This window comes from Rosa chinensis, chromosome 2 (assembly GCF_002994745.2).
Source record: "Rosa chinensis cultivar Old Blush chromosome 2, RchiOBHm-V2, whole genome shotgun sequence".
Lineage (NCBI taxonomy): Eukaryota > Viridiplantae > Streptophyta > Magnoliopsida > Rosales > Rosaceae > Rosa > Rosa chinensis.
In genome coordinates this window covers 81,897,356-81,921,662 of record NC_037089.1, presented here as the reverse complement: position 1 = coordinate 81,921,662, position 24,307 = coordinate 81,897,356, and the positions used below count along the sequence as shown (strand labels likewise).

The 24,307-nt window shown below is 37.3% G+C and overlaps 4 protein-coding genes and 1 long non-coding RNA gene across 12 annotated transcripts; 2 read left to right on the top strand and 3 right to left on the bottom strand.

Annotated features, from left to right (window-relative positions):
* Positions 1–578: 578 nt before the first annotated feature.
* Positions 579–1,564, top strand: LOC112186598 (putative F-box/LRR-repeat protein 23). The gene has a single exon (XM_024325064.2). It carries the CDS (start codon positions 638–640, stop codon positions 1,562–1,564), a length of 927 nt encoding a protein of 308 aa, XP_024180832.1. The 5' UTR covers positions 579–637.
* A 73-nt stretch (positions 1,565–1,637) lies between these two features.
* LOC112186596 (phosphate transporter PHO1 homolog 9) lies at positions 1,638–5,661 on the bottom strand. 2 transcript variants are annotated; one of them, XM_024325061.2, is made up of 13 exons: positions 4,919–5,659; positions 4,459–4,774; positions 4,318–4,366; positions 4,153–4,224; positions 3,918–4,047; positions 3,645–3,765; positions 3,278–3,536; positions 3,096–3,200; positions 2,959–3,003; positions 2,705–2,854; positions 2,316–2,594; positions 2,092–2,231; positions 1,638–1,976 (listed from the first exon to the last, which is right to left on the bottom strand). In XM_024325061.2, exons 1-13 carry the CDS (start codon positions 5,445–5,447, stop codon positions 1,877–1,879), a joined length of 2,295 nt encoding a protein of 764 aa, XP_024180829.1. In that variant the 5' UTR covers positions 5,448–5,659; the 3' UTR covers positions 1,638–1,876. The 2 variants fall into 2 exon arrangements, with proteins under 2 accessions (XP_024180829.1, XP_024180828.1); XM_024325060.2 differs by having other exon boundaries at positions 3,918–4,224; positions 4,919–5,661.
* A 359-nt stretch (positions 5,662–6,020) lies between these two features.
* On the bottom strand, positions 6,021–9,776 carry LOC112190372 (12-oxophytodienoate reductase 2). Of its 3 annotated transcripts, none has more exons than XM_040513764.1 (6): positions 9,488–9,776; positions 8,170–8,393; positions 7,944–8,074; positions 7,657–7,714; positions 7,326–7,504; positions 6,021–6,754 (listed from the first exon to the last, which is right to left on the bottom strand). In XM_040513764.1, the coding sequence occupies exons 3-6, from the start codon at positions 8,062–8,064 to the stop codon at positions 6,162–6,164; spliced, it is 951 nt and encodes a 316-aa protein (XP_040369698.1). In that variant the 5' UTR covers positions 8,065–8,074; positions 8,170–8,393; positions 9,488–9,776; the 3' UTR covers positions 6,021–6,161. The 3 variants fall into 3 exon arrangements, with proteins under 3 accessions (XP_040369698.1, XP_040369697.1, XP_024185576.1); XM_040513763.1 differs by having other exon boundaries at positions 8,170–8,310; positions 9,488–9,772; XM_024329808.2 differs by lacking the exon at positions 7,657–7,714 and having other exon boundaries at positions 7,326–7,502; positions 8,170–8,310; positions 9,488–9,764.
* A 6,073-nt stretch (positions 9,777–15,849) lies between these two features.
* Positions 15,850–21,077, bottom strand: LOC112186050. 5 transcript variants are annotated; one of them, XR_005805296.1, is made up of 9 exons: positions 20,926–21,076; positions 20,170–20,314; positions 19,946–20,019; positions 19,023–19,146; positions 18,338–18,420; positions 17,687–17,736; positions 17,467–17,552; positions 17,152–17,283; positions 15,850–16,046 (listed from the first exon to the last, which is right to left on the bottom strand). It is a non-coding gene; the product is annotated as an uncharacterized LOC112186050 (long non-coding RNA). The 5 variants fall into 5 exon arrangements; XR_002930607.2 differs by having other exon boundaries at positions 19,023–20,019; positions 20,926–21,077; XR_005805295.1 differs by having other exon boundaries at positions 19,946–20,314.
* A 543-nt stretch (positions 21,078–21,620) lies between these two features.
* On the top strand, positions 21,621–23,897 carry LOC112189064 (transmembrane emp24 domain-containing protein p24delta9). The gene is made up of 4 exons (XM_024328333.2): positions 21,621–22,015; positions 22,318–22,527; positions 22,918–22,994; positions 23,469–23,897. The coding sequence occupies exons 1-4, from the start codon at positions 21,629–21,631 to the stop codon at positions 23,611–23,613; spliced, it is 819 nt and encodes a 272-aa protein (XP_024184101.2). The 5' UTR covers positions 21,621–21,628; the 3' UTR covers positions 23,614–23,897.
* Positions 23,898–24,307: the final 410 nt, after the last annotated feature.

The window sequence follows — 24,307 nt, the reverse complement described above, 5'->3', positions numbered from 1 at the left end:
AGTATAAGTCTAAACGAACTTGGCGGCAAAGGTGTCTAAACCTCATATTTTCCCCGCCGGTCAGCAGAAAATTGCCAACCATTTTGTCATAGAAATCCCGGCTAGCTGATAAGAGTGGTCACAATAGGCCTAAAACAATTGACGAAAACCTTTTTCCCTACAAAAACATGCAGCATGCACCCTTCTTCCTTACAAACTTAGCGTCTTAGCCCAAAAACACAGCACAAAGTTGAATTCAAATTATTCAATGGACCGAAACCAAAAGAAATCCTGCCGGAACTGGACTGAACTTCCAGACGACCTCACCGCTTTGATATTATCCCGGTTCCCATCCTGGAGACAGCTCAGAAGGTGTGCATGATGTGGCATTGAATCTGCAAGGACCCGATGATGTGGCCCATGGACCATTCTTTCTTGTTAGCGTGAGTCATGCTACTTGCCTTGTATATTTAGAATATTCTTGTATATTCTGTAATCTAGGTTAAAGTAGAGTTTTATTAAGATTTAGGGTACAAGATTGTATCTGTATATAATTTGTCCTCTTTGTGATATCAGAAAATCTCTCTCAAATATATTTTCATAATCTTTTGACTTTCTACAAAATTTGCCTAAGAAACTCCACACAAAGTCGAATTCAATGGACCGAAACCAAGAACAAAACTGCCGGAACTGGATTGACCTTCCACACGACCTGACCGCTTCGATATTATCACGGCTGGGAGTGATCGAGATTCTGGAGACAGCTCAGAAGGTGTGCATGACGTGGCGCCGAATCTGCAAGGACCCGATGATGTGGCGCACCATCGACATGTGCGGTGTTTGGGTTTGGAGCAACTCCAAATCATGGAAGAAGAATGCACGGAAGATGGCAGCGATGTGCCGCCACGCCGTTGATCTTGGCCGTGGCAATGTCGTCGATATAAGTCTCCAAAACTTCGGCACCGATCTCCTCCTTGTGGATATCACTAATAGTTGCAAGGGAATCAGACGCCTCAGTCTGGTGTTACCTAATATAACACATGATGGACTCATTGGAGTGGCTTCCAAACTTCCGTTGTTGGAGGACCTTGAAATTTCTTACAGTGCATACACAACTGCAGGTCTTGAAGCCATCGGCAGTTGCTGCCCTCTTTTGAAGTCACTGAAACTGAACAAGCGCCACGATATCCGATATAACTGGGACGGCCTTTTACTTGCTGGACTTCGCCACCATTATCAGGTTTTCGGACGTAATAGTAGTGGCGGGGTAATACACGATGATGGCGATGCACTTGCTATAGCGGGAACAATGCATGGTTTACAACAGCTCCAGATATTTGGAAATAGGGTGACTAACAGGGGCTTGCAAGCCATTCTTGATGGTTGTCCATGTCTTGAGTCACTTGATCTGCGTCGTTGTTTCAATCTTAAGGTGGAAGGAGATTTGAAAAGAAGGTGCTTTCAAGGAATTAAACAGTTGCGGCTTCCCGATGATTCTACAGATGACTATGAACTTGTTGCCACAGATAAAATTGTTTACCAACTGTACCGGTCTTTTGAGAGTACATTAAATTTAATATATTAGCTAGGACGTCAAAGACTAGATCTAATTGGGTTAAACACATTGGAGTTTGGATGGACTAATTTCTCAAACCATGTAAGCTCAGAAAACAGAGATCGAATATTGCTGCACTGGTGCCAAAATGAGCATTGTTAGAATTTAGATGCCAGAAACAGCAATGGATCTACAGTGTACACCCTCCATGCCAAAAGCAAAAAAATGCCAAATCATAGTTTGTTGAAATAATGTGGGGCATGAAAACAAAATTTCGCTGATTCCCCTATACATCTACTTTGCTACTTTTCTCCTGTCATCTCTGTTCTATGGTATAAATGTTTATATGCTCTTGCCTTCATCATGGTAATAGTTGAAAGGTAGGGGTACAGACTTGAATGCTCGGTACTTCCCAACATTATTCAAGTGCTCATTCTCCAACCTGTTCGGTAATACAACACAAATTCTTTGCATTAGTTCAAGTTAGTTTTAGCTTCGACCCTCCTAAGCTGGTGAGAGAATTGAAGACTTAAGGTTGAAGGGGAAGTAAAATATACCGGAAGAAGTTCCAAATGCCACGGCGAATTATTTCTAGACAGGCAACTATTGCAACTAAGGCTGTTCTATGGATGAAGGGTGCTTCTCGAAATCCTAGTACTGACTGCATCCAAGCAAGTCTCAGTAGAACATTTAACACCTGCAGTTCACGAAAATTAGTGTCAAATGAGAAGAGTGAAAGAAATGACTGCACTAGAACAATTTTAGAGCATATAATCCCTACCATGGCTACGAAATAAACACTTTTGTTTGGTATAAGGAGTTTGTCTCTGAGCCAACGGTTTTCAGAATTCCGTCTCAAAAGACCCCAATCTATGACAATATCCCAGTAAGTACTGACAACTGTTGCAACAATTGAGCTAGTCATAGCTAGGATCTTCCATTTCATCCCCTTTTTCATATCAAAACTTGTTCTCATAGCAACTGCGACAATTGTTGAGAAGTATTTCAGCCCATTTAACCCTTGCATTCCATCTTTCTCCTCCACCAAGCGTCGCAGACACTGCAACAAGAGAATGTGCGCAGTTAAAACCATAGAATAGACAAAGAAGCCTAAACAATAGTGTGATCATGTCATTGCTGCATAAAAGATGAGTTTTGACCCGTGAATACCTGAAGGGAACGAATCCAATATGGGATAATTGCTACAATGAAGTAGAAAGTTTTGTATACATGGCTGTCTAGGCAGTTGTGTGATCTCTTCTTGAAGTCCCCCCAACCATAATAGCAAACATAGAATTCCAAACTCCTGAAGGCCTGAACCTGATTGTTAAGTGGCATTGAGTTGATTGTTGTGAGCAAACTACATCATGTTCATCAATAGAAGTATATATTATATATCATCAGGAAATTCGAATATTCTCTACCTGGCTAGTAAGCTGATCTGCCAAGAAAAAATCCGGGAGGGTAACCTACCAAAAAGAACATAAAAAAAAAATTCAGTAGCTACACTTGAGTATATTTGGCTACTATGTCTAAGTTGAAGAAATTTAACTTCAATTACCTTGTACAGAGGAGCACAAACGCAATGTACTACAGCTTGGATGAGGAAAAATCGGGAGGAACGATATACTATGTTGAAAGGACATAACATTATACCAACCAGAACCTGCAAAAGTGATATTAAAGAAGAATGATCATAAAGCAAGTTATCAAGATGTTAATGATTTTTGTCTGAATTCTTACAATGACTAGACCCAGAGGGACTAATTCTGTCAATGCTCTGAAGCTTTGTGTACTTGGGTCCATCTCCATATCCAAATTTGAGAGGACACCAGCCAATGCCAGAACTGCAAGGCCGGAACTCATGAGGAAAGACTGTCTGTACCCCAGTTCTGTGCCCTTCTTAAAGCCAAAGATAAATGAATAATTTACTCGGTATCGCCTCCAGTAATATATATTTGCTGAGAAGATGACCATATGAAGGACTATGAATCCAAACAAGCTGCAACAGGTACAGAAAAGTTTTACTTTGAACTTAAAACTCAACTATAAATGCTACTGATTACTGAGGTCTAACTTTCTTCATAGGTACACATATGTAAACTCTAACCTGTAAAGAGGAAATATGTTTTCCATGTACAGGCTACGCCCCTCGCTTTCAAGGAGACCTCTTGCATGTATAAGCACTATAATGGCCACTACAAGTGCAATTGAACACCCAGAGAACAGTCCTGTAGACCGAGAACAGTATAGTGATCATTAACATCTAGTTTAAGTTCCTCCTCAACATTGAAACCTCAAAAAATTTGTACAATATTCCACACTGACTAGTCCCAAAAGGAAAAAAGTACATTTGATTCTATAAGGACAAATATGTTCTTACCCAAGACAAATGTACTTCTATGCTTTTCCCTTCTGGCTGTTGGTCTTAATGTCTTCATTCCTTTTCTGTGATTACCATTTGCGAAGTGTTTTATGAAGGTAGCCTCCACCCTTTCTATAAGCCTACTAACCTGCGAAGGCAAAAACAGATGGTTCACAATGCAAAGTTTCAGATGGAGTTCATATATATATATCCCTTGAATTGATAGTAGACAAAAAGTTGAAGAATAACTAACATCATCACAGGTCCCGAGATAAGAGGTTTCCAACATGTTCAAGTGAACCTTTGATGCATTCCTTGAAGTGATCTGCAATAACACAGTTGCAAGTCATTATTAATAGGCCTTGGAACATATAGCATCTGGTTCAGATTGATGAAAATGGAAAGAACGTGATCCAACCTTGTCATGTTTCTTCATGATCTTTGAGAAAGCCAATTGGTTCAAGAAACTGTTTCATCCATAAAGTATTTGGCAAATGTTAGTCAGTACACTACTGCATAAATGAAAAGGACTGAAATCTAGTTTTTGTTCAAGCAATACCAGTAACTTTTCAAAAGCCGAAGCTTTTGGTAAAACTCATTGAAAGCCTGTTTCATTTGCTCTTCTGCTTTCCTCAATTCTTTCTTGCTGAATGACAGCTCTTGATTTTCACTGTTGAGGATGATCCCTTTCAGAGTTGAGACCGGAGTTTCTGGTGCGACATTGATCTTTACATGTTCCAAAATCTCTAATTGAGGAGGTTTAAAGCCCTCTATACCTCCATTTGCCTTCTGGGTTCTAGTTTTTGGTTCATTGTCTCCTCTGTCTTCATCTTCCATCATCTCCACTTCCTCAATCACATCCATGTGCTGCCCTCCTTCAGAACCAAACCCACATTTGAAATTTCTCTCAAGAATCATAATCCATATGAATCCATGACAAAAAAAATTAAACAAACAATCAAAATCCAATACACTATACATACCAATTCATATGAAAAATCAGATCATCAAATCATTACCTGCACTTCTGCCATTTATGGGATGAACAGCTGACTGTGGACCATCCCCAAAATCCACCATAGGATTATCAACCTTGAGCCTCAGAGCAATCAAAGCATCCATCTGTCTACTCAACTCATCTGCCTCCTCGACCACTTCTTTAACTTTCTTCTTGTAGAACCCAACCACTTTGTTGAACTCATGATCAAGCTCATTGAAAAACTTAACCTCATACCCTCTTTCCTCATCCGAGACCGTCACAAACGTCTGGTACCTCCCATCCTCCCCATCTTCAGTGACCAGAATCTCTTCATCCTCTTTCGCCCTCGGAGAGTCCCTGTGCCGGCATGTTAGCCCACTAAAGGCTCTGTAGAGGGATGCCCTCCTGTTCAAAACTGAACCATTTGGAGTTGAAGCCATTGCTGTTGGTGTTCTGGTCTGTAAAAAACGCAACAGGTCTTTCAACAGAGCCTTGAGTGATTTGTAGTCCAAGTACGCTTCTTGCCATTCCGGCACCATTTGGGACACAAATTCCTTCCCAAACTTCATCTTCGATCTCCCAGAAACAAAACGTCTCTGAAGATCGATCACCAGTAGTGAAGCTAGCTCACAATGACAATGACAATGACAGAAACACGATCTGGTGAAAGCAAAGACGTGCTAGCATGGAATGTTGGTCACACACGTATTGTGCCATTGGAAGCTTCTGTATAAAGATTCTCACCATTTGTTTCCTTCTTTCTCTGTTATATTCATGTATTTAGAGGTTGTATAAACAATGTAAGGTTGGTAAGAAAATCAATGACCTCAAATCACGGCTTTTGTTCGTCAATACCACATTAATATTATACAAAGATTTGCATAAGACAAAAGATGGTGTAACAGCTTTAACTTTTTGTGATAGAGAATTATTTTCAGATTAATTAGCTGGAGTTGATCCATGTGCCAGATAGGAGCTCATTTCCAATTTTCCATTAATTTGGTGAGGTCTGCATTACGGGACAGTTTGACACCAATTATTAGGGTTGTTCAACTGTCTTTTTATTGAGGCCACGACGACAACCAACTGGTATAAAATGAACGTACTTTTGGAAGAAAAAAATTGAATGTACACGGTTTCAATAGGTCATAAAGAAAAATATATATATGGAAATTAATATTTAATCATATGAATGGATCCTAATATGTGAACAAGGTGATCAACGATGTCAAACCAACCTGAAATTTGATGTGAACAAATGGAAGCCATTGAACACAACAAATTTAAGCAGTGGTTTCAAGAAATGGATAATCAGTGTAACCAACAACTGGATCAGAAGTATAGAAAGTACTTCTGTCATACTTGTTTAGAGGAGCATTAAGCTCAAATCTCTTTGGCAAATCTGGATTAGACAAGAACCAACGGCCGTAAGCAATAACATCTACACGACCCTCAGCCACTGCATTGTTCCCATCTTCCCTGTCAAAACCACCATTAGCCATGAAGGTACCACTAAAAGCTTCTCTCATGGGTAGAAGACTGCCAGCACTTTCACTCTTTACTCCAGCTTCCTTCATTCTTGGCTCAATCACATGGCAGTACAGAATCCCATATTTGTTTAAGGATTGAACCATATAAAGGCCTAATGCTTCAGGGTTTGAATCCCCTGATTCCATATAGTCGGCAAATGGAGATAATCTAATTCCAACTTTGTCTGCTCCTATTTCATTAACAACTGCTTCAATGATTTCCAGAGCAAATCGGCGGCGATTCTCTAGAGATCCACCATATTGGTCTGTTCGATCATTCACTTGGTCTTTCATAAACTGATCAATAAGGTAACCCTTAGCTCCATGAATTTCAACCCCATCAAAGCCTATATCAGACAAAGTACAAATAATATTAGCTACTCAAGGTTTTATGATTAGCAAAAGTCAGAGACCTTCTATATGCAAAAGGCAAAACTTGTCAGTAAAACTTATTCTACTATAGCTCTAACATTGAGTTCTTTTCTGAAATCCCCACTCTTAAGAGGGTCACATTTGGACACCAAGGAGTGATTTAGATAACTAAAATCAAATCTGCAATTTGGAAGATATAAACCATTTTTTATTACACAAGCAAAGAGGTAGACTCCCTTTTTCCATTTTCAGCGGCCAAAACTACTAAAATTATTCTTGATCTGGAGGGTCAAGAATAACTCTGTTTTTTTTTTTTCCTTTTCCTAACAGGGGAAGTTGAACTCAATTCATGCCATTATGTGTTTATGTAGTTTCTGCCTATATCAACTAAACCTCATAGAATGCGTATGGAACTAATCTGCATGTATCTATTTGAGTAATTCTATTCCCTTTTACTATGTTTGATCAGTTAATCACAGTATATTTTACTTGAGCTCAAAATCAATCTTCCAAGTTTATTTCATAATCAAGTTGAAGGAAAATTACCAGCTTCGATTGCATTCCTTGCAGCAAGTCTAAAGTCATTGACAATTTGTGGGATTTCATCTGTCCTTAATTGCCTTGGAGGTGTGAATTCAGCAACATCAACACCATTAGATAGTACTTGAGGGGTTAGTGGCTTGTCAGTACAAGAGATCGGAGCTTGTCCATTTGGTTGAAAAGCTGAAAGTATAAGAGATAAGAATCACAATCTGAACACAAGAGACCTTGTCTGAGGATTATCAAATCCACTGGTGAGTGATCAATAGCCAGCCACAACAACAGAAGCATCACCAATATTGATAATATTGATGACAAAAATTACTATTACTTGACATCAAGCTTACTACATGGTTCAGCAATCAGCATATCATGGTTCTGTTTATCACACCAACCTGGGATCTTGGCAAGTCATAAATGCATGTATGGCAGATTGAGCAAAAATATCAACAGTCAAATCCATTTACTTCTACACTTCCGCTGAATTCTGAGTTATTTTATATAGCTGAATTCTGAGTTATTTTATATATCAAACTTCTTTCATTGCAACTGAGTTTTTCCTGAAAATGCTGTTCAAAATTGTTTCTATGATGAAACTATGAAAGTGAAGTCTGAAGAACGCACCACTATTTGAAACTCTTCCCGCATGCCAGATCTGACAGAAGAATACACCACCTTTAGCATGAACTGCATCAACGATGGGTTTCCATGCTTCAACTTGTTCCTTTGTCCATAAACCAGGCATATCCGGGTACCTTCGCACATGAAAAACACTAAACACTCAAGGGGATGTTTGTCATTAGATATGAAATCATCAATGAAACTAGAAAGCCACTCTAACTAAATTTACCCTTGAGCTGTGTCAGAAACTCCACTGGCTTCAGCTATTAAAAGACCCCCATTGGTTGTTCGCTGAGAGTAATATAAGATGGCATGCGGTTGAGGAAGATTGTTGTATGATCTCTGTCTAGTCAAGGGTGCTAAAACAACTCTGGAGAAGAGAAAGCAACTCTATGATTTATAACTACGAGCATCTTATGAACATTCTAGTTAGGGTACTGAAGCAGTATACACCTACGTGGCCCATGATAGGTTTCAAAGGAAAATGGATTATTAGCCTTCAAGCCCCTAATCCTTATGGAATCTTGCTTAGCAAGAAAATTTTAAGAAGTGTAACCACACAATAAAGAAATCATATATTAAACAATCGAGACTGAAAAGACACATCCTTTACTAGTTGTTAAATCACAATTAATATCAAAATTTAACATCTTTCACAATCCCTGAAGAGATAATTCACTAATAAACCAAGGGACAAGTAATCGACTCATTCACATCCAGACCATCAATGTTTGGAATCCATATTATGCAAGGAGGCATTGCTTTTGCTAATTCGAATTGAAGGGTGATATAAAATTGGTCTATTTCCTGGCATCATATACCTTCATGAACTCAAGCTAGGTTCGTACAAGGGAAGTACTGATTCAGGTGTATAATCCTTCATGTGATTCAAACCCCATGACTGTATATCCAGGTCAAGGGAAAAACAAACCATGTATTAGTCCTAGCTAGGCAACATTATGCAGATCTTGCATTTATGTTTTGGTGCTTCTTGATGATGCTAATGTCTGTTCTTTCCAAATTATATTATTTGGTACCTTCATAATATTTGTGTATTAAATCTTATTAAAAAAGATGTAGCTACACCAGCAGGCCCAGTTTTGAAAAATCCCAAATACATAGGAATTCTTTATGAGCAAGAAGGCTAGAAACCCGACTATTAAAAGGACTCGGTACGCCCAAACTTGTAAAGAATGCAGCATTTGAATTGATACTATAAGAGGCTTTTTTCCAAGAGAAGTACACAGAGCACGTAGCATGCAGAAGTAAGAGCATCAAATACCAAATTATCTGGCAATGCATAAAGAGCAATATAAACTGATGACTATGCTTCACACTTATTTGAGAAAACAGAAGCAGAAACACCTTCATTTTTCTTGTTAGCCAACTGGGACATAACAAACGCCTATTAATTACTATGTGAAGAAGAACCACTTTAAAGCAGAACATAAGGCCCCTGCTATATAGGAAAAAAAAAAAATTGTTGGGCTTTTAGCCATCTTGATCGATGAAATTATATAATACTGAAGCAAAGATTAGGCAAGTACCGATGAGATAGATTGAACTTTCCCATTTTGTAAGGAGTGAGGAGAGGAATGGTGGGAGCTTGAGCAGACATACTAGAGCTATAGCTACTCTCTTCTGGCCTTCTGGGTTGTGTTTTTTGATGGTGTTGCAGTAGATGAGAATGGAGGAAGAAACAAAACACTGAGGTAGGAACAAGGGAGGAGGATGCCGTGGGTTGAAGGAGCGGCTAATGGGAGTGATTGACGCGTCACCCTGACTGAGATCTTTGATGACATTTGTAATTTAAGTGGCGCAAAATTGACCTCATTGATGACATCTGTAAATTCAGTGGCATCTTCTACGTTAAGGGTGATTCTGGTTCTGGTTGGAGTGTTGGTACTCCAACTGTTTTTTAATTATTAATAGAGTTTATTAAGTTATATGAAAAGATAAATAAAGATAAAGAGAGAAAAATAAATAAATAAATAAATACTCTTCTTACCTCCTTTAATGCTCCAATTAAATGTAACATTCAATTAAATTGTTTTTTTTTTTCAAAATTTTCTTATATTGCCTATGTAGTTTTACAATTTACCTAAAATAATTAAGTAAAAATAATAATTTTTATACATGGTCTATTATTTAATACAAAAATAAATTCAAAATAATCTGATTTAGAATTTTTAAAACTAAATTAATCGATATAGTTATTACTCGATCTTCTAATCCAAAAACCTGTGAAATCTTTCTTTTAGCAAATTCAAAGAGATTCTAACAACATATCAAGATTGAGAACCAACTCTCTAATTAATTTTTGTGGATGAGAGACTTACTCATAAGAGAGCAATATAATGTGATTTTGATTCATTTTTCTTTTCGTGGTTGAAGAGAGATAAAAAATATAGTAACAAATTGTTATATCTCATGTTTAAGGGCGTTTTGGTAAAAAAAAAAAAGGAGATCTACTTAGGTTTTCAAGTATTCTAAAAAGTAAATTAGAGGTGTATTAAGTATGTGAGGTCTAACTAGAACCACCCTAACGTTAATCTTTTTATTATTATTTTTTAAAGTTGGGATTTAAAATCCAACCTAGCCGGAAGGCCTAATCTCACATCCGTTATTATTTATTGTAGATTTGTAGTAATAATTTGACTTGGACGGGATATAAAATCTGAACTTTGAGTCACATAATACATACTAGCAGTTAGGGTTGGGCTCAGTGCGGTTCGGGCCGATTTGGGCTTGAAACGGCAACCACACCACATTATTCGGTAGGCCCATTTTACGAACAGCAACTGCTTTAAAATTGTTTGGACTGCATTTTCAGTTGCACCGTTTTATCGGTGCAGTGCGGTGCGGTTTGGGTGCAAACCGCATACTAAAACATGCAACCAAAACCTGGAAATTTGAAAACCTGTAGACTTGAAAAAAAAAAAAAATCAACTAAAACCTGAAATTGAAACTTCTACTTTCAGCAGACCAAATTCCCAACAACTAATCAATCAAATCTGAAATAAACATACAGACCAATTAATCAACCACATCTGGAGAAAAAAAAAAACATAAGCAACCACTAGAAGAAAGTCAAGAAACAATTCAAACATACATACCAAGTACCAACTACAGAACTACTAATACAATGATTACAATTGGTCTGAATATATTCAAATTACACTAATACAAAGCATTTGTTAAACTTCAAATTAACCAAATGCATAAAGTCAGAAACTGAGAATGGGAGTTCATAATGGTGCCAAATTACAGACCAAAATAAAATGGTAGTCCAACAAGCAAACAAATGCCAAAGTGCCAAACTCAGCGTTGCCGAGTGCGGAGTGCCGACTTCAAGCTTCCTCCAAGCAATCCAGCTCCTTCACTTCATTCCTCAATGTCACTAACAGCAGATTCCCCTCCATCTGTCCATCAATCGAGAGAGACAGAGAAGTGAGAGAAATGAGAAGAGAAGGGAACTCGATCCTTACCGGTAATGGGGTTCTAGCCATGAGAGAAGCTGAGAATGGACACGCGAGAGAGGCACCGGCGGCGGTGGTAGTCATGTGAGAGATGAGGGAGAGATCGAGAGATCAGAGATGGGGGGAAAATGAAGGAAATGGCGAGATACTCTCGAAGCTATGTGTGTGTGTGTGTGTATATATATATATATATATATATAGGGGAAATTACTGGTCACACCTTGTACTTTGGGTGCGTCGACAGTTCAGTCCCTGCTATTCCAATTTTAACAGATTACTCCTCGCACATTCAAATTTCGCCCAATTTGGTCCAAAGTGACTATTTTACCCCTCACTTTTTTTTTTCCTGCTTCTCTCTCACTCTCTCTCTCTCCCCTCTCCTAAAAACAAAGAGAGTAGCCAATTTGGGACCAGTTCAGTCGCAAGACCAAAACTGACCATAACCACCACCACCAAGCTCTATCTCTCTCTCTGCAATCTTTTCTTCCTCTTGTTCCTTTACCCAAAACTTAGCTCATCAAAAGCCTTTTCTTCTCTTTTTCAGGCCACCATAAATACGTACCACCCATTCATTCTCTTCCCTAAAATCCTTCGGCGATTAGATTGCGAAAGTCTCAGGAAACCCAAAAACCAGAGTCTCCTTGCCGATGGTTCAGTGATCCAGGAAGTCCACGCAGACAGCCTCGATCCCCGTCGCCGCGGGGATATCGGCGCACAACGTTAATGGGGCTGTTAGTTCGCGATCGAAAAGCCATTGCTGGAGGCGACGACGGAGGACTTTTTGGACCGGCAGGTGGTCGGCGAGGGGGAGTTGGTGATGGAGGCCGGCAAGCCGATGCTGAGGATTGGGATTGGTTTATTAATCTTAGTGCTTCGGATTGATTGTTTTAGGGTAATTTTGGGTTTTAGAGAAAGAATTGGGGTTTTGTGAAATGTGGAATCGCTGTTTTGGGTGTTGGGATTTGTGAGCATTTTGGTGGTGGTGAAGGTAGGGATCTGGGGGATGTGCAGGTGGTGTTTGCGGCAATGGTGACGATATAGTTGGTGACCGGGAACTCACCTTAATCCCACCACCATCTCCAGAATTGGGATTTGTGTTGTGTTACTGGTGATAACAATTCGAAAAGCAACAAGGCTTTGGATTCAGGCCCTCCGACAAGCCTCCGCGGTTTCTTACTCCAATTTATGGTTTGTGAGTGTAGATCATGTAGTTCAAATGAGTCAATTATGGTTTTGAAGGATTCAATTCAAGAAAGAGATGCTCATTCTTTTACCAAACCAATGTTTGTATATTGTTGCGGTTCTGCTTCATCTTGGCATCCTGTATTTACGAAACTTGTGGGAAATATTGTTGCCATATCAAGCCTGAAAAAGAAGAGGATGAGGAGATTAGAGAGAGACCGAGAGAGAGAGGAGAGGGGAAAAAAAAAAAGGAAGTGAGGGGTAAAATAGTCATTTTGGACCAAATTGGGTGAAATTTGAATGTGTGAGGAGTAATCTGTTAAAATTGGAATAGCAGGGACTGAACTGTCGACACACCCAAAGTACAGGGAGTGACCAGTAATTTCCCTATATATATATATATAAATTATTAAAAATAATTATATATATATATATATATAAATAAAAATTCTGTCCGATTCGGTTCAATGTGGGCGGTTCGAAGCCATGAACAACGTCGGTTTGCTCACAATTCGATTACCGAACTGGAAAAACCTGTTCGGTTCAGTCGGTTACCAATTTTTCACCAGTTTATGACCAGACCTACTAGCTAGGGCTGGGTTCGGTTCGGTACAGGAGTCTATGGGCCAATACCATGTACCGTACCAACTTATATTGGTATGCAAAAAATCATACCACTACCGGCCACAAAATCCGGTATACCAAGAAGTCGGTATACCGATTTAATTGGTTGGTTCGGTATGGTTGGGCCTGTAACCAAGTGATGGAAGAGTGATTGTGGCGAAGGAAGAAGCAGCCTCAGATCTGCAACCTCTTTGTTGTTAGTGGCTCAAACTGGTTTGATCTCCTACCCTTTCTTGTTTCTTTGCCCACAGATCCTTAATGATCCTTTGATACCCACAACCCAAAAATAAAGAGAGAGTGAGACGCCCATGGCTGCCCTATGCGGTCGAGTCCCTCTTTCACCAACCCAAGTTTTCAATCTCACTAAATCAGGTACTTTTCATTTCTGGGTCTTTCAATTTCAATCAAAGTTTTGATCTTTAGCTATTTGGGTATTTGAATCTGTCAACCGAGCTCTATAATCTGCAAAAATATATTACATAAAATGATGATTATATGAAATTCTGATGATTGCATGTTAATTGCCTAAGATAGAGATGCCAGAAGAATAGGAACGTAAGAAAGTGTTTGACTATGATCGAAACCCTCGAATAAAGGAAGCTGAAGAAAGCAAAGGATCGAATGGTTTGATTCTTTGAAGGAACAGATGAAAGAAGCAGTCGACTTTTAGATGAAATGCGTGATCTGGGTGCTAACCAAGTGTTCTGGTTTACACAAGCTTAATCACAGGGTTCGGAAATTAGAACAAGATGGATATGGTTCATGGATTGCTGAGAGAGTTTGAGAGAGGCTGGGCTCGGTTTGAGAGAGACTGAGGGAAATGAAATCAATTTCGATTGTCTCTCTGATTCCTTTAGGGTTTGTTAATCTAACGGTTCTGAGTTAATCTCACATAAAACAATTGATAATCAATGGCTGAGATTGATAAATATAAGAAAAATTTAGTTAAATATATATAATATCAAATATATTGTACGGTACGGTACGGTATACCGTATTTCTCTAAAAATCAATACCAATACCGTACCGTGTACTCCTTCTCGGTTCGGTACTACCGTACCAATACTTCGGTTACCGAAAATGTCGGCTACCAACAAACTTGGTTCGGGACGGATACGGTTGGTTGGTTTGTCTCGGTTGGATTTGCCAGCCCTACTACTAGCAGTGGCCTACACAGCGTGTGCAGGATTTATTTATTTATTTTTTTCAAAGTGTGTGGTGTAGGTAGTTAAAAATTGTGGAAACTCCCACCACGTCTCCACTACATATAATTGAATTAATTTTTTTATTTTTTATTTTGTTAATTGATTTTACTATAACAAATTACATATAAGTTATTGACAAAAGATGACTTAACAAATACATCCATTAAAGATTGAATTAAACATATAAGGACTAAATCTTACAAATAAGGACAATGTGCTCTCCACTTGACACATGTCATGAATTAATTTACTTTTTTACCCTTAACTACTTCTTTTGACTTCTAATCCCTTTATAATGATTAAATATTATAAATAAGGACAATCTGTTATCCACTTGCCACATGTCATGAGTTAATTTACTTTTTATCCTTAACTACTTCTTTTGACTTCTAATCCTTTTATGTTTTTTTTTTTTGAAAATAATCCCTTTGTGTTACTTTTTTTTTCCTTGAGAATAATCCCTTTATGTTACTTCACAAGACCTCACTCTCCTACTACTCTCATCTCATCGCCTAATCCTACTATTGCACTCGTCCAATTATGCTACTGCACTTGCTGCACTCATACTCGTTAAGTTCTGCTACTGCCCTCGTACTCATATTTTGCTACTGCACTCGTCATCGCCTAGTCCTGCTACTGCACTCGTCCAATCTTGCTACTGCACTCGTTGCACTTATACTCGTCCAGTTCTGCTACTGTCCTTGTACTCGTGTTCTGCTACTGCACTCATCATCGCCTAATCCTACAACTGCACTCGTCCAATCCTGCTACTGCACTCATACTCATCCGGGTTTGCTACTGCACTTGTACTCGTGTTCAGTTCTGCTACTCGTGTTCTGCTACTGTACTTGTCATCGCCTAATCCTGCTATTGCACTCGTCTAATCCTGCTACTGCACTCACTGCACTCATACTCGTCCAGTTCTGCTACTGCGCTTGTACTCGTGTCCAGTTTTGCTACTCATGTTCTGCTATTGCACTCGTCATTGCCTAAGACTTAATTGTACCCATATCAGAGACACAAGGTCTGCTACCCGACTTTCTTAACTGCGGACTATTGGAAGGAACTGTCTCATGACCTCCAAACATAGATAAACCCAGCAATTAGGAAATTTATCTACACTAACTACCCAGCTAAGAACCTGCATCAAAATCACAAGAAAATTAATACATCATTATAAAGCACTTAACTTTTTCGACTAAACCATTGCCTTAAAATTTGGGACGGTGGTGCATCAAATAGACTACTTTTCTAAATAATGATGATGCATAGAGACAACTAGCAATATTGCCCGCGCTTTGCTGCGGGGTTTGGAGCTAATTCTCCCGTGCGATGGTGTGGTTTTTTTTTTTTTTTAGGATGATAATTTTGAGCAAACATATAATTCAAGATTAAACTAAAATCAACCACTACATAATGAAACAATTAGTTGCTTGGACCTAAAACTGAGAGCATAGCTTGTATACATAAAAATATGATGTAGATCATATTACAATTGAGCAAGTAGAGAGAGATTTCATGGATTGCAGCTTTACGAAAATCAATGAAGCCCATCATATTTGTCAGTGTTCAACCCCTTCTGTCTCCATATCCTTGCAAGTTATTGCTGTGTCCATCTACAATAAAAGAGTAAATATGAGTATCAGATTCAATATATTAACTTGAATGGTAACTTTTCTTAACATTTTCAATTATACTTATGTCTTTGTTAGATAAATACTTGCCATGATTACAAAGGCCAAAATCAAAATTTAGCTTTAACAAAGATAAACAACATTCTTGATGGGTCATTAATCCTAGAAGCAGAATTCACAACTTCTGTATCTACAGTTATGAATGAGAGGTGCACATAAGATGCAGTAAATTTATAGTTGTGCTTTGTGTATCTGACTCACACAGTCGCACATATAACATAGCACATCATAATTAAAGGAAAAAAAGTTTTGCTTAACAACATATAAAAATTTCATAAAATCTAAGTTCACAAAAAAAAAAAAAACATATATAAACTCTCAGGTCAGATGAACAAAAGAACAGATATTCATTCCTTCCCTTGGATGAACAAAGGACTTTAATGAAATTATGAAGTAAAACAATTCCAATATAGGTTCCACTTTTCAGATCACAAATTCGGAAATTCCTCACTGTCATCTATCCGAGTAAACAGTTAGTAAATCAATGTTCAACTGGAGTTCACGTATGAGAACAGGTAATTGAACTGGTCATTACTATAACCATCAGCATCATCATCAGATTTTGATTTATAAAAAATAAAAAATAAAGTAAAAAAAATAGTTCCAAGAATTGAAAATTTTTGTGGAGAATAAGAATTTGATTTAAATACAACTTTTTTTGTTGAATTTTTTAATATGAAAAGTGGAATTAATAACTATTCACTAAGCAGATGAAATATATGCTTATAAGCAGATCAACTGTAACATACCTTTGTAATATTGTATCTAACTGTTTTTCATATTTTTTGTTTAACTAACATTATTAATGAGTATGTTCTTGTGTGAAAGCATGAATTAATCAGAATTTTTTTTTGTGTTGGAACAATCTGTTTATCATTGTAAATAGTTTTAAACACCTAGATAAGGTCATTAATGTTGAAAACTGACTGAAAATTCTGAATAATTTAGATAAATAAATAGACAGATGTATGTAGCTACATGTTTAGGGAGATATATATGTGTCTTGGTTTTTAAAATGGGAATTTACCTCAGAGGGGGAGTCTTTAGCTTGGGGAGACTGAAGCAATGGAAATGGAGAGGTCTCGGTGGCTGCTTTGGCTTTAATATTTATATATAAAGCAAGACTTCCATTGCCTGCAAAATTCATATCTTACATTGCCTGCAAAAACAAAAATATGAAAACCCTTTCAATGACCTATCGAAATCAATAAATTAAAATCTCAATCTTGATCAAAATGAAAATCAATTGTGTTCAAAATTTGAAGTTCACAAAAGTGAAAATTTAAGGGTTTTAAGTTCTAACAACATATAGATCAGATGCCAATGGAAAAAATATTCCTACCTCAAAGGGCAGTGTCAATCACTTTAATAGCAGTTGTCATAAGCGGCCAGCATTCCAGGCACACATCAGCTCCTGAGCAACAGCATCTAAGATCATCGTAAAAAATAGTTTGTCAAACATTTGGTAAAGCATTCATGTCAAAAGTTCAGTTAGACTCTGACTATTTACAATCTTCATAATTCAAATGGTTGATTTCCTTTCTATATCAAAAATCAATTACCTCTCCTCAAGGTAGCAACCGTTTTAAGCATAAGAATGCATCTTTGCAGGCTGAAACATAAGAAAGATTAGAACTGAAACCAAAGACATGGCCTTGTCATAAACACAACCATACACACAACAGTTAAAACCAACCATTTGAAAAAAGAAGGGAAAAACAAAAACACCATGCATAGTAATTGTTTTGATATATTGGTGTGCATTTTTTTAAACTTCAAATAATTCTTGTTTCTATATGCATTCCAAGATCTACATGATTCACCTATCTACAGTAAGGGTCTTGTCTTGCTCATTAATGCTTAGTTTTGAATAAGCACATTTAGGCTTTTGTAATAGAATATTGAGTTAACAATCTTACTCAACATGATAACAATCAGGTCCAAAATCAAACCCATCTAAATTTCTATGTGGGACCTGAAAAGGACTATGACCCGCATGATTCCAATACTATCGTGAACTGAAGAAAGCAACGCAGATTTGCTCGAAATAGTGATAGCATATCTACCTCTATATCCTAAACTTCAACTATACAATTATTCAACTACACACCCAAAAATTCCCCTTACTAACGAATTTCCAAACCTTTCAAATTTAACCATGCAAGAAAACCAATCACAGATCTGAAAAAAAAAATGAAGAGAAATTAACTCACAAAATCAGCTGTACAATTAGGTAATTTGATTTGAGTGCTGCAGGGTCAGCTACTGAGTCATGACACGTGAGAACAATGGAGACCTAAAAGAAACAGAATCCTCAGAGACAATATTCAACCAGGATTGGAAAAAAAAAAGAAGGAACAAAAGCCAGCTTGAGATTGGATTTATATATTCATTCATTTCAACCCCAACTAAGTTTCACACACTATTCAAATAAAATCAATATCTCCCATTCAAAAGGCCATGAATCATTATGGGGAAAAAAGAAGGAAAAAAAGAAGAAGAGGTTTTCTGCATTGAAAAACATATTCATGCAATCGAGAAACAAAGTGAGAATAATGCACCACCAAAACTGATTCCATCTCTCTTTTCTTTCTAACTTTTGATTCATTCATTGATGACTTGTATGCAATAGCAAAATATCACAGATCCCACAAACCAAAAATAGGAGCAATTACTTTATGAACCCAGGAAGCAAGCAAGATAAATAAAAAAATTGAGGAATTTGAGCAGTGATCTGAAAATCGAAATGAAAAGTAGCAAGATTGAGAACTTAGTTCCCATAATTGCATGAATTGTTACTCAAAGTTAACAATACAGTTCAATCTAAAGTAACTTGCAATTACTGTGAAACAAAGAAATGCACAAAAAAATAAAAATAAATAAATAATATGTAGATACCTTAAGTAATGGCCATATCAATGAGTGAGATCCCCAGTCAGTGTGATCAGGGTGCTTGCTTGCTTGCTCTGTCTTAAACCCCTAATTTTGGTAAGCCCCCTCTCTTCTTTTCAATCTCGTCTTTCTGATTCAATTTTTTGAAATTTGACCCACTCAATATTAGTTTCCCTATGAACCCATCATGTTCAATTTTGTATGTCAACATTGATACTCTCTATGCACTGGTACTTCTGCTCCTCTGGTTATTTTGATTTAACAATCTAAACTTTTTTCTCAAATTTCACTTGTTATGAACTAAGGAAACTTGGTCATTGTTGCATCTTGTGTATAATTCTTTGGAAACATATATGGTCCTTCAACTGAATTCATAGTAAGTTTCAATTATAGCATGTTCTCTTATTTAACCTTTATTCCTTAAGTACGGGATAAAAAAAAAATCCCTGTGTTCATTCCTTTGATGTTAGACTCGAAAATTAAAATAGTCAATTAAACAGAAGCAATCCCTTCTATCATTTTGATACCAACAATGTAATATGAAAAGTGTGAATTATCATTTGGCAAATCATAAGCAAAGTGATAAAAGAAAGGAACAAACTTGAAGCAAAAACAGTAAAACCAAAAGAAGCATGAAATCAAAGTTAAAAAGCAATAATAATGCAATTACTAAAGCATTCACACCCAGTAATCTAAATAATCAGTAAAAGCTTGAAACAGAAGGAAGCAACAAAAGCTAAGCACACTGCAAAAATATCAATACATATCGTTTAGGAAAATTTAGAGAAAGAAAAAGCCAAAGAACCAAATATCTATTCACCAAAACATAAACCCAAATCCAATCCTTCACCGAAAAATTTTAATCAGCAAAGCTGAGAAGGATCCAAATCTACACAAATACCAGAAATTCATAGCATTTAGCAAAAGACCTTTCTTGGCCAATAAAACACCTTGGTGTCCACGATTAAGCCTGCAATGCCAAACTCCACCCTAACGATGGACACTGAAAACCCAATTCCCAATCAATCAATCCATCAAAAAAAAAAGAATTCTTCGCAGAGGAATTAAGGAACCCAATCAATCAATCAATCCAGAAAAAAAAATGATTGATTTGCAGTGAAATTAAGTTTTGGGGAGTGAGGGTTCCGCTTACTTTTGAAGGGATGGCCTCTTCTTCTCTCCTTTCTTCCTCAGTTTACTTCGCTCCATCTCTCTCTGTGTCGAGCAAATAACCAAAACCCAAAAGATGAGGCTCTCTCGGTCTGTGTTGATAGAGTGTAGGTGAAGGCTCAGTAAACCTACAGGTGGCAGGGGATAGGAACGTTACAGAAGAATGGCAAATTGTAATTGAAGGAAAAATCAAGGGTAAAAGCGTCACTTCAAATCGTGGGCCTTAGGAACAGTGCTTATGAACAGTAACTGACGTTTGGTATATAGTAAATTAGGTACTTTCGTGAGTCACTAGTAAATATAAATGGGGCTAAACAAAGTGGAGAATATGAATATAAAGAAAGAACAATTTCAACAATGCATAGCTCTAACGCCTTACCACAAGTGATTCAGCTTCTTGGAAAAAAAAACGTTTCTTTATGAAAAAACAAGCACCCAATTCGACATTTGATTAGATGCAACAACAAAGAATACTATAACCCGAATGTGATTTATGAAAACCACCTCAAATGTCTGCCAAATTATCCAAATCACTTCCTTATTACAACATCAAAAGTTTCAAAACCCAATTCCAATCAGAACCCAGAAACACCAGTCGATTCCAATTCACAAGAATTCAAGACAAAGCAATGCAATAAAAGCAGAATAGAGCAATATGAACAATTACAGGGATACTTGGATCAGATCCAAACATAATTAAAGCTGAAATAAATAATGGGTTTTCCTTAGTTGAATGTACCTCGCAATGCGAACCTTTGCAGGCTTCGCTGGATCTCTTTGATCTGGTGCAAAAGGTTTGGATTAGGATGAGAATGGGTAAAACGGCGGGGAGAGAGAGAGAGAGAGAGAGAGAGAGAGAGAGAGAGAGAGAGAGAGAGAGAGAGAGAGAGAGAGAGAGAGAGAGAGAGAGAGAGAGATTTTGGTCAGTGGCATACGTATAAATATTTTATCAAACTGAGCATTTTGGTCATTTTTCATTAAAATTGCCCATCATTTAGCTTTTGGGCTTGGGCTCATGTCCTTATTTGTATAAATTTGTTTGAAAGTGAGTTTTATGTGTTTACATCTTTAGTCATGTGCTACTATGTAATTTTCTAATTTTACTATCCCTATTGCTTATTTATGATTCAAAGTATTTTAATACATAAGGGGCAAATTGATAAAAAAAAATTAGCTATGGAGAGCAAACTTTCTTCTCTTAATAATATCCTTATAGAAAACATTTCGAATAATAATACAAGTACAAGTGTACAACTCACAATAAATTAATTATTATATATAAGTTCTTTATCTAATGGAATTTAAAAAAAAAAAAATTAATATTATGAGCTGGCATAAGTTTTGAGAAAAGCTGGCATAAGTTAACTTATGGTAATTTCATTTTGGGTCTAAATACATGAGCTGACATGTCAAAACATGATTTGTTCCCGGTTAATGTCGTTATGCTTAGAAACCTAGTCTGTTTAACAAACACAAACAGATCTCCTCCGTTTGGAGTCTCTCTCTTCCGAGAAGCTCAAACTCCGATCAACACTGTCTCCCAACGCCTCGGTTCTCCAAATTGGTCTCCCCACCAACTCAAAACCCTCATTGTTTTCTCATTGGAACCATCACTTTCTGACACAATGTCGCCAATATTGATCTGTACATTTCTGATATTGTGCTTAATGTCAACGATGGCGGTTTCGATGCGGTTCGACCTTCAATCTGGCGCCACTAAATGCATCTCAGACGAAATAAAGAGCAATTCCATGACTGTGGGCAAGTACTCCACCGTCAATCCCAATGAGGGCTTTCCTCTTCCTGATACGCACAAAGTCACTGTCAGGGTAAGTAAACCCTCCTCTTTCGTTTCTAGGTCTGTTTCCATACCTGCATTCATATCAGAATGTGAGTTGGGTTGTCTTTTTAGACCATTTTTGTTATTGGGTTTTCTCTTTAATCTTGTTTTGGGTGATTGCTGTGATAAAGGTTTGATTTTTATTGAGGCAATGCTAATGAATGTCAAAAGTCATTCAAATGGAAGTAGTTTTATGTGTTGTGGATGTGTGTGGAATTGGGTTTGTTGTTGATTTTGTAAAGTTGGCTTCTTTGGGATTGTTTTGGAGATTTGATGTGGTGTTTGTTACAGGTGACCTCACCTAATGGCAATAATTATCACCATGGGGATCTTGTGGATACGGGTAATTTTGCCTTCACTGCGGCGGAGACCGGTGATTATTCAGTATGCTTTTGGGTAGTTGATCATAAGCCTCCGACCACGGTCACGATTGATTTTGACTGGAAAACTGGAGTTGAGGCCAAGGACTGGTCCAAGGTTGCCAAGAAAGGGCAGATTGAAGTAAGAAATTTTTGGCATGCACTTGCATTCTTGTTCTTAGTGTTCTTCCTTTTAATTCTGAATTGTATTATGAATGAAAACTAGGTTCTTCCACACAAAATAGGAATATGAGGACACAATCGACTTTAGTACTTGTTGACCATCAACTGAGAGTGCAAAGAACAAGTGTTTCATGTATCCAAATCTGATACGTTTACAAAACATTCCAAGTAATTGTCTTTGTGAGCAAGTGCGCAACATAGAGTCTTAGTCATAGAGTTAGAATTTTTAAGCATTGAAGTATGAGAATCACACAAAGTCCACAATGTACCAAAATCATGTGCTAACTTCAGTGATGAAAATTCATGGTTCTATGTGTTTAGCTGATATTATTTTCATTCCTTGTGCTAGATGATGGAACTCGAGCTGAAAAAGCTGTTTGATACTGTGACGTCCATTCATGATGAGATGTTTTATCTTCGTGAAAGGTATAGAATCAATGAAACCTACTAGATTCTATATTTCTCCCTTTTGTTTTTGCTTTTGCCATTAGACTGATGCTTATAGTTTGGTTTCACTATGACTACCAGATTTGATGCCTATTGTAGTTTTGTTTTGGGTAAAAGATCTTAGTTCTTTGATTTAAACATCTCCTTTCAGAATGGTACCCTTTGACTTCAGAGAAAGGCAAGACTTTAGTTGTTTTCCTTTGGGGTTATCTTGAGATGGAGCGAAAATTGATTAGAACTTGTAGTCTGTTTTGGGGTTTGTTAGTAATATAGTAGAAAAGCACCGACATTTTTCAACTTTAGAAGCTTTTGCTTATTAAATGACTAAGTTGAAATATTTGTCCCCATTTCTTTTGATATTCCTTGGATTGAGAAGAATCAGTATGCCTTTGCTATATCTGATTGCCGTCTGTTTTTTCTTTTCTCTGTCCTCTTTCGGTCTCGGTTTTTCAGGGAGGAAGAAATGCAACAACTTAATAGAGCAACTAACTCCAAGATGGCGACGTTTAGCTTCCTTTCTCTTGTAGTTTGCTTGTCTGTGGCCGGTTTGCAATTATGGCATCTCAAGATGTTCTTTGAGAGGAAGAAGCTCCTCTAGCTAGTTCCACCATTTTGCCACTTGTTTATCTCTTCGTTCTGCAGTTAAATACATCCTTTTTTTTTTTTCTTTTTTCTTTTTGGTATTATGAGGCCAAACTTTGAAAGTTCGGCAGTGGTTGGTTCTACTGAGAGAGGTTAGCTGCTAGAAAGGATTTTGGATCGTAATACACTTGTACTTCGTTTTGTTGAAACTAGCTTTGTACTTTTCCACTCTTACAACAGAGTTACAGAGCAAGGAAACTAACTTAATCAGAAAATCTGTAGTCTCTTATTGTTATTCAAGCTGCTGACTTTTCTATATTTCCATGCACTTTCAATATTGTCAACACCTAATGTGGATGGTTTCATTTTCTCTTTAAACCAAGCAGTCATATTGTTCAACCAAAAGAAAAAGAAGGGGAAGGAGAAAGAGCTAGTGAGTGTCAGAGACTCAGAATATACCCTCTTCCAAAGTTCAATAGGTAAACTTCCATCGCAAGCATCCAATACCGGAGCGATTATGAACCTTTAACATCAAAACATGATGGAAATGCATAAATTTCATTAGTCCGTCAAATCATATCAACATTTCCGGCAATCCCTCACAAAAATAATACTAGAATCATTCTAATTTTCAATTGAAAATGTAATTTTGTTGTGTTTAAATTTCATTAGTAACGTCGCATTTTAATCACTAAAAAAAGGCGACTAGT

Coding starts and splice junctions, on each gene's coding strand:
- LOC112186598 (XM_024325064.2), top strand. CDS start 638: ATGGACCGAAACCAAGAACAAAACTGCCGGAACTGGATTGACCTTCCA.
- LOC112190372 (XM_040513763.1), bottom strand. CDS start 9,558: ATGTCTGCTCAAGCTCCCACCATTCCTCTCCTCACTCCTTACAAAATG. Junction 7,715..7,943: donor GGGAAGAGTTTCAAATAGTG/GTGCGTTCTTCA, acceptor CCAAGATCCCAG/GTTGGTGTGATAAACAGAAC. Junction 6,755..7,325: donor AAGGAATGCAATCGAAGCTG/GTAATTTTCCTT, acceptor TGTCTGATATAG/GCTTTGATGGGGTTGAAATT.
- LOC112189064 (XM_024328333.2), top strand. CDS start 21,629: ATGCTTAGAAACCTAGTCTGTTTAACAAACACAAACAGATCTCCTCCG. Junction 22,016..22,317: donor CGCACAAAGTCACTGTCAGG/GTAAGTAAACCC, acceptor TGTTTGTTACAG/GTGACCTCACCTAATGGCAA. Junction 22,995..23,468: donor ATGTTTTATCTTCGTGAAAG/GTATAGAATCAA, acceptor TCGGTTTTTCAG/GGAGGAAGAAATGCAACAAC.
- LOC112186596 (XM_024325060.2), bottom strand. CDS start 5,447: ATGAAGTTTGGGAAGGAATTTGTGTCCCAAATGGTGCCGGAATGGCAA. Junction 4,367..4,458: donor CGGCTTTTGAAAAGTTACTG/GTATTGCTTGAA, acceptor TGGATGAAACAG/TTTCTTGAACCAATTGGCTT. Junction 2,855..2,958: donor CAGATCAGCTTACTAGCCAG/GTAGAGAATATT, acceptor CTTAACAATCAG/GTTCAGGCCTTCAGGAGTTT.